This window comes from Triturus cristatus, chromosome 4_1 (assembly GCF_964204655.1).
Source record: "Triturus cristatus chromosome 4_1, aTriCri1.1, whole genome shotgun sequence".
NCBI classification, from domain to species: Eukaryota; Metazoa; Chordata; class Amphibia; order Caudata; family Salamandridae; genus Triturus; species Triturus cristatus.
Genome location: NC_140585.1, coordinates 728320367 through 728329100, shown reverse-complemented (window position 1 = coordinate 728329100; position 8734 = coordinate 728320367). Strand labels below are relative to the sequence as shown.

Sequence of the window (8734 nt, the reverse complement as noted above, 5' to 3'; positions counted from 1 at the left end):
AGAAAAGAAGAAGTACCGAACAGCCGTGGTGAAGCTAACAAGAGAAGGATGCCTACTGACTTAGCCCCAGCCCTGTCCCCACCTCGAACCTGCAAAAGCGAAACCCCAGAGTGTCCTGCAGCCAGCAGCCTCAAGAACCCAGAGGACCTGCCCTGCCATCAAAAGAAAAGACTGTCTCCCGTGAACACCGGATTTGTCCACCAACAGACTCCAGCACTGGCAGGATCCACAAGTCTGCACCACTCTGCACCGGACGCCAGCGGCCCGAGTTCGAGTGGCCCAACACCAAGAGGAGGTCTCCCCGGCGACCCTGATCCAAGATCTGGTGAGCCCTGACCTGCCTCAAGCCTCTAGCCGATGCCTGCAGCCTCAAACCGGAAGGTCTCCCCCAACCGCGACCAGGAGCTGGAAAGAAGATCTGACCCCAAAAGGTACGCCTACACCCGAGACACCCCACGGCCTTGGGTGGCCCAACAGACGGTGCCTAACCAACCCCCTGCATCCCACCTTACCTCTCCAAGTGGTGGTCACAACCAGAAGACCTTCGTCCCCGAGCCTGCAGTGTGTTTGCAAACTGGAGACTCCCCATTAAAAACTACAGGGCACCCGACACCAAAACAGCACTTTGCACCCGGCCACCCCAGTGCCGCTGAGGGTGCACCTTTTATGCTGGCTTGAACCCCCATTTGCCCTGAGCTTAAGTCCAGGAGCTTTGCTCCCACAACCCAGTGGCCTGCTCGTAAACAGCCACCAACCGCGGGCCCCGAATCCCCCATTGGATAACATTGGGTCTCAACACTCTGCACCCGGCCGCCCTAGTGCCGCTGAGGGTGTAACGAGTGCATCCTTGACCCAGGGGGATCTGAGTCTAACCCCAGAATACCAACTCCCACAACCGAATACTTAACTTTGAACCGATAACCCTATTTTCCTCCATATGATAACATTGACTATTTCTATGAAAAGTTTTTAAGTGTGGGGTTGGGAAATCTAAGAAACCCTTTAAAACTGTAACTAAATAACAAAAACGCTTTTACTTACCTGTTTACGGGAAATGTCCCAGTGCAGTATCCAGGTATACTGCACTGTTTAAGAAAAGTAATCTACTTGACATTCTACTAAAAAGTCTATACAAAGTATATGTACTGGATTCTTAAAAGCATTGCATTATCAGTACTTCTAATGTAATCTAAATAAAATGAATATATAATTGCAATTCAAACTGTTTAACAAAGTGCATTACTGCTGTAAAGTATGTATTGCTTACCTGTGCCAGGCTTGCTTGGTTCTAGAAAATAAAATAACTAAGAGAAAATTTCTATACAAAACCAATTGCTCTGAAGTTCAGTCTTTGAGTGTGTGACATTTGCTGACTGTGTACAACAAATGCTTAACACTGTCCTCTGATACAGCCTTACTGCTCAACCACACGACCACAAATAGAGAGTAAGGTGCTATCTACTTTTACCTCTCCCTACCTTTGGGGTTCCACTGGACTCTGTGCACACTATACCTCACTTTGGTATAGTAAATACAGAGCCAGCTTCCAACACTCCACATTTCCTTTTTTTCTAAATCTGAATGTAAAGTAATACATTTCATAATGATCATCGTAAAAGGCTTAATCATTGCTTATATAGCCTTTAAAATGACACAATGGGAACCAATTTAGGGAGAGATCACCAAATTCAACCGTTATTTTATCATTACAAAAATACAACTCAAGCAACACGAGTTCTCTAGAAAAAATGTTTTAATTTAACAATCTGTTGCTATCATTTTCGTCATACAAACATAGCTTGGGGAAGACAATTAGAAATTATCGGTCTTTGGGTGGATTCGTGTTAATGCGCCTTCGTCGATACCTAGAAGAAAAGATAAAAACATAGTGATTAAAACCATTTCACCACCCCATGTACAAGAAACTCACCATAATGACCCCAGTCCCCTTGCGTACAGCTCCCTTCCTCTAGAGAAATGGAGTTTGCAGCATTCTCTATGCATAAAAACAATGGAAATTTTAGCAGAAGAGTTCTCCCCGACACGAACAAAGACTTGCTGGCAGCTGCACACTAAGTAGGCCAACGAGTCAGGCATAACTGTTTATCCAAATAAACCCAAATTAAGAATTTGACTGGCATGGGTCAGACAAACAATTAGACAATATATGCAAGGCACGTTTACGCACAATCCCTTCCTTCTTTCAGTTGCACATTGTCAAAAACAGGAAGGATGGGGAGGTCAGCAGACATCCCGTCTTGCAAACGGCAGCGGCATTTCCCCCCAAAATCTTATCACTCATCTCCTTGATCTAAAACAAAGTAGCTTAATCTCCTAAAATGAGTTGGTATAACTGCTCATGAGGCAGAATGGGTTTATCCAGAAGAAAGCAGACCGACATTGCACCTGTACTTTGTATACTAAATATTCTCATATCACTACTACCAGGAAGTGGCATAACTATGCTGTTCTTCGGACACAATCTGCAGTGGCAGAAAAAACATTGTTTTATTCGGTGACATAGCATTTCTCAAGGACATACCTGGTACATGATGACTATGTCCGTTTCTTTATCCGGAACTAGAGAAATAATGGCACTTTGATCTGTATCATCTTTTTTTATTTTTTAAATTCTGAATTTCTTCTGTGGCATGAACATTTTTGCCCTAATACCATCGCATGGGCTGAGCATAGAATGTAATGCTCATGACCTAGGTTAATGTGTGACAGTCGTTGCTGATGGGCACCACAAGCACTTATTTGTGCCCAAAGTGACTTTTTGTGTATTCACACAGGTCGCATCAACACTAATTATTAAGGGACGGATAGGTACTCTCCCAATGGTGCAGCTTTGGAGTGAGTGGGGGCAATCACTGTGGTAACTGATTTTACTGAGGAAGCTTTGAAAACCTCTGTAACAAAGCTGCTCATATTTATCCAGACAATTGCATTCAGTGAAACGGTTGTGCAGATCAGGTGGAAGGGCACATTTTTAGGTCGAGCCTAGCAGCAGCACACATACGCTGATCGTTCTGTGAGGCATGCTGTATTAGGTATGCACTAGCAGCCCCGCCCACTCCGCCCATATTTGTCATTGGCTTTGTGTCATTGTCCTTCTTAAATGGTGGCTTCTGATTCGTAAATAGGCTTGTTAGTCCTGCCCTGGTACCACCTTGTCTGCATTTGTTAACGCCCATAATGACAGGACCTTACTTGGCTTGTTAACATGGTCGGCTTTATTTAGTGGGTGAGCACTATTTTGTTTATGGACACTGAGGGGGACAATGGCGGCTGCTTTTTTTTTGTATTTGCATGCTGAGCGCGGCTACCGCTTCAGGGACACTGCACACTGTTTATTATAATTTTTTTTAATGTAATACTGAGCGCGGAGCCTGCTTCAGGGACACCACGCTCGGTTTTATTATTATTTTTTATCTTTAGTAATGAGCGCGGAGCCCGCTTCATGGACATTGCGCTCTGCAATACTATAGGTATTGCTTTTGCAAAGATTAAACTATTGGTATTGTAAATGACAATGCTTTTTATATTTTTTTAATAAAAGGCATTGCCATTTACAATGCCAATAGCTCAAACTCACAATTGCAAGACCTCTTTCATTGTAAATACTTGTTTGTGAAGTCTTCATATCGAACGAAATGGGGAGGGTGACTAGCCCTCAGATACCTACCTCTCGAAACCAAAACTAGCCCTGCTGACGTCGAACTCCTTTGACTCCATTCTTTCCTAACTGGCCACAAGTTGTGTCAAAGTCAAAGCTTTTCAATATACACCCCAAAAAATAACATCTGGAAGATGCAATAGGGCAACCCCACATTTCATTGCTAGGACACTAGTATGCTGAGGAGTCTACAGTGGTGGTGGGGGGGTAGGAAGGGGGTGGCGGGGGGCTAGGATATGAGGACTCAGAGAATGGGTACACAGGCAAGCACAGGCCTCTCTCCCCCCTCCCCCTCCACAGACATAAGTTCTCTAAGACATCCTACATAAATGACCTCTCTTCAAGGAGGCGGTTGGGAAGAAGCTGGAAGAGGACGTGAGCGAGATGGGAGACAAACCTGTTGAGAACAGGATGCTCAGGTGTGTAATGTTGAGAATAGCGTGATACAGACAAGAAGATAGCAAAACTGCTTCAGATGAGACAACACTCTTTCCAGAGACACAGACCATGGTCGCCGCAGAGAGGTGACAATGACTCACAATCACAAGCTCACAACCTGCCTAGCAAGACACAGGGAGCACACAGTTGCCGAGAGGACCAGGATGCAGAATCTCCTGATGCCACGACACAAGGTCCGGGTCCTAACTTAAGGACAGTATTGGCAGCGTAGTGGTTGCGCAAGGCACAGGGAAACAGTAGGGACTGGCTGTATCCTGGGAGCATTGAAGGTTAGGAAAACACCTGAGAGTGGATGGTTTAATGCTATGGTCATGTATTTTGTGGTATCTCATGCCATATTCTTCCTTGGGCACCAACAAAGTGGGTACTATTTTCAATTTTCAATAAACAAATAATTTTTTTTTTTTTTAAAAACGCTAAGCGGGTATAAGGACAGTTATCAGCATCAATTCCTCAACCCAGATTCCCATAAACACAGGTCTTAGAAACCCAACCTGAAGCTGAACAAATCAAGACCTTACTATTAGTAACATCTGGCATCCTGGAGCTTCTTTCTCACTATGGAAGACTATGCTGAGGGGGGCGTGGCTAACCAGCCAAGGTGTCAATTGCACCTTAGCAAAGCTGCAAGCGACTGGCACTATTATTTGACATAGATCCTGTACCTAGAACATCCGCAGCACCACAGCGTAATACTGCACTCCATGCAAGTTGCTACATTACTCTGTGGAGAGTAAACAATTACAGGAGTGGACCCGTTAACCCAGGTGAGACCGGGTAAAGTTTGTAACAAAACAACAATATCTCAACTGGAAATCATTTAACAAGGGCAATTAAAAATAGTAGTGTACATCACAAGGGACGGGAGTAAAAGAAGAGAAGGAGACCACAACTGAAATGGTAAAGTGAAACAATTATTATTTGTAGGCAGTTATAGCAGCACTACAGTACAATTAAATATATGGTGACCATAACACACAAGTGAGCCCTGGGTGTGCTGGTGACAAGTGACGGCGCAGTGACACAGGAGTGAGAAGATAACAGCGTGAACGGCGAAAAAAATATAAGAACTAATAACTAAGTGGTCAATGATATAATAAAATTATATACAATTGGTATTTTAAATTTGGGATGAATAAATTGACCACTACAGCGCCAAAGTTCTGTGCTGGGTAGTCAACGGCGTTTCAACTGGATTAAATTCAGGTCATCATCAGGACAATCGTCACTGGTTTGAACAATAGTGCTGTATAGGGAAGGAAAGGAGAGTAGGGTAAGTGGATTGGTAGCCCGAAGTAGGAAGTAAAGGAGCAGAGTGATCCAGGTAATGGACAATTACCTGAGGAATGCAAGAAATACGTTAAGTATGGCGGCCAAAGGTCCAGCCGAGAGAGAACACAATCAATGGTAGTAGCCCGGCCACTGGGTGAGGTAATCGGGTCTGGGCGAGGCCTAATTTCTGCGAAAAAACAACTGTGGCAAAGGCGAACAAGGGCAGAATGAGAGATGGTGGTGATCCACAGGATTCACAAAAGGAAAGGGATCCAAATGGCTCAACTCTGGAGTAAATACATTTACAATGTTTGCAAAATATTGATACATCTAAATAATTGTTATTTGTAACAGACTCCTAAAACACACGTCTTCCAAACAGCAATGCCTCATGGAATGGAAACCAGTTTTAGAGCTCAGTAATAACTGACCCCTACAATAAGGTTCGTAAATATTTTAAAAAGCTTCCAGTCAGCAACTGCAAAAATTTGCTACCATAAAAATGTTTTGCATATCTGGTCCCAGATTCCTTTTTTTTTGTTTTTTTAACAGTGGGCATGGCTGAGGTAACCTCTTCTCTCCATTTACCTCAATTCTGTCTCACTCTCAGCCTTCGCACTACCTCACCACTCACCCCATCACCTTTCTACCACACCTCTGAACTAATGACCACTGCTGGAGGAGCTAGAAATCTGAGAAGTAAAGGCTCACTACCACTTGAAGTTCCTAAATCCAACTCTGCCTCCATAAGCAAACAATAATTCTCAATCTGCCTGGAGCTCATCACCAGCATACTTCACGACATTAACACCACTTGCCTCATTCATGAAACAATTTAATGCACATCTATGTAAAAACTTACTGTACAAAGGTCACACTGCAATATGTAGAATACATGGACACACACTCTTATGCTAAACCATAGGTGATTAAAGATATTAATCTCTGTAAGAAAATACCTCTTTTTCTATGGTCACCCCCAAGGTTTTGGACTGATGCTGCCGGTTTTTCGATCAAAAGTGATTGAGGCCTGCTAACCAGAGCTCAATGCCAGTGCCCTGACCTTAAAAATATTTTATGGTTGATTGGCTCATACCCAATTGCCATAAGCTAACCTACTTGTAAGTCCCTAGTATATGGTACACAGGGCCGGCATGTTAGCATGTTACCTCAGGGGCTGCAGCACTGGTTGGGCCAACCTAGGAGTGACAAAGGTAAAACATGGCTCCCACTGCAGACTGGAAGGGCAATTTTATACTGCTACCTCAACGTGTTCATTTAAAGTAATGACAAAACCCATTCCTCCTTTTTGAATATAGTCAAGTCACTCCTAAGGTAGGTCTAACAAGCCCTAATGCAGGGTGCTGTATATTAGAAAGTGGAACGTGTACTTTTACATGTTTTAACAGCAAAAACTCGAAACTGTCTTTTTTACTGTGGGAAAGGATGGTAGCCCATTTGGCGAGAGCAGTGTTATAGGCAGACACCTCAGTCTTGCCAACTCCTGACTAGGACTACTAAAGTTGACACTGGAAGGTATCAAACAACTCGTTACATTAAGCCCAGCTCAATACAACTCTTACAAAGTTGCCAGTTTGCTGCCCAAAGTCTGCTGTGCCAGTTAACAGTTACAGATGAGGGCTGCGCCTGAGACAGCCTTCTTCACTCCTGGGGAGGCATGCTAACGACTCCAAGGAAAGGATACAATAGAAGCCACCGTGGGGGAAGAGGAGTTACCTCTACTTGGCAGGAACCCACACGTGTGTTGGCCCAAAAGGCGATCGTCAATGGGGAAGCCACCTTTGAAGGGAAAATGATGAACAGTTGGCCAATGGGCTGTTCTAAGGTTTAAGTAGACAGGCTGGCACTCGCAGAAAGTGGTTCTGCTATCTTGAGAGTGGGCAGACTAGATGTCACACTTCACAGATAGTTATCAGGCAGGAGAGAATCTGGTAGCCCATTGGTTAGTGACCTCCCTGGTGAGATTTTCTGGGCATAAAAAGGGCAACCCTGATACCTAGAACACAGAACTCATTGGACTGGAGAAGACAACCAAAGGAGGACTGTCCTGCTGCACCGAGGAACCGGCGAAGAGAGTCTGCACTGACGTGGACTGTACCTGCTAAACCTGGTGGCTAAAAATGAGAAAGGATTGTTCCTGCCGTGTCCTACTTGTAGAGAAGTAGACTCCTGAGCCCAGCCGAAGCAAAAGGCTCCAAGGGTCACCGTTTGCAGCACAGTAACAGTTGAAGAAGCCTGCTGGGGTGAGTTGGTAACCTTGATTGCGAAATCGCCGCTCCTTGCCGCTGTGCAGCCCAAGGGACCAAGACCCAATGCTCAAACGTTGCCCTAGAGTCTGCTGAATCCGTGAAAGCTGGAGTGCAGTTAGGCAGTCCCGGAGGCAAATTACGGACAAAAAGATAGGAAACGCTGAACCTGCTGTACTGGACGACTGGTAGCCAAGCTCGAGAGAACTTCTAGGGATGTCTACCCCTGTGGCCAGAATTGCCTCACCAAGCAATAAACCCAGGAACACCATATTCAAACTCCTTTAGCATCTTCAGCATCCTGTATCTCCTGCATCAGGACCACTCACTCCAGAGTAGTCAATAGCAAGAAGCCACCGACGTTGGACCAGAATTGGACTGGAACAGAACTGGACTGGAACAGAACTGGACTGAACTGAACCGAACCTGAAGACTGCTTTCCCTTGAGAGGCAACTGTTTTCTGTGGACCTAGACCCTGACTAGCTCCCTGCCGTAAACCGTGTTGATTTAAAACCTTGTACATTTTGTATCTCTAGAATCCCCACCTCCCCCGTAGATCTTTTTCGTTTTGGTGACTAAATTTACATAAAAATCTATTCCATCTAAAAGCAAATAGGTGTCTGATTTCTTAAGGTGCTGGTGTATTTCCTCTGCAATTGTTCTGGTGCTGTTTAAATGCTTTACATTTTTTCCTTTGTGTTAACCTGACTGCTCAGAGTCATACTTACTTAGGGTTGAGCTAACCTGATTGGACCTAAAGGATTTGGTAGTGTATTACACAGTGAGGACATACAACCACACCATAAAATACAACCCATTTACTCGCAAAATCACATTTTTCTATATTTCTCGTCCCATTACTAGTCCCTTTCTGGTTCATTATCGAGTGCTTATATACCTCCCTGGCTGCACTATCAAATATTGAATAAACAGTATGACCTATATGGGAACAGGTGGATGTCAGATTTGAGGTCCTGTAACAGTCTGGTTGAGCAGCAACGAAAGTGGTGCAACTTATATGCATACTCATGTTCTCAAGGACATGTGAGACAGAAC

General features: G+C 44.4%; 1 protein-coding gene across 2 annotated transcripts in view; it reads right to left on the bottom strand.

The window, feature by feature from the left end:
- Positions 1-1735: 1735 nt before the first annotated feature.
- The window catches only part of MRPL42 (mitochondrial ribosomal protein L42), a 171403-nt gene continuing 164404 nt past the window's right edge, over positions 1736-8734 (bottom strand). For both annotated transcript variants that reach the window (XM_085653197.1, XM_085653198.1), the window contains one exon: positions 1736-1865. Coding sequence is in view for 1 of the 2 variants with exons in the window: in XM_085653198.1 (XP_085509324.1) it covers positions 1820-1865 (46 nt within the window). In the remaining variant the exon portion in view is untranslated. The remainder of the gene's footprint in view (positions 1866-8734) is intronic.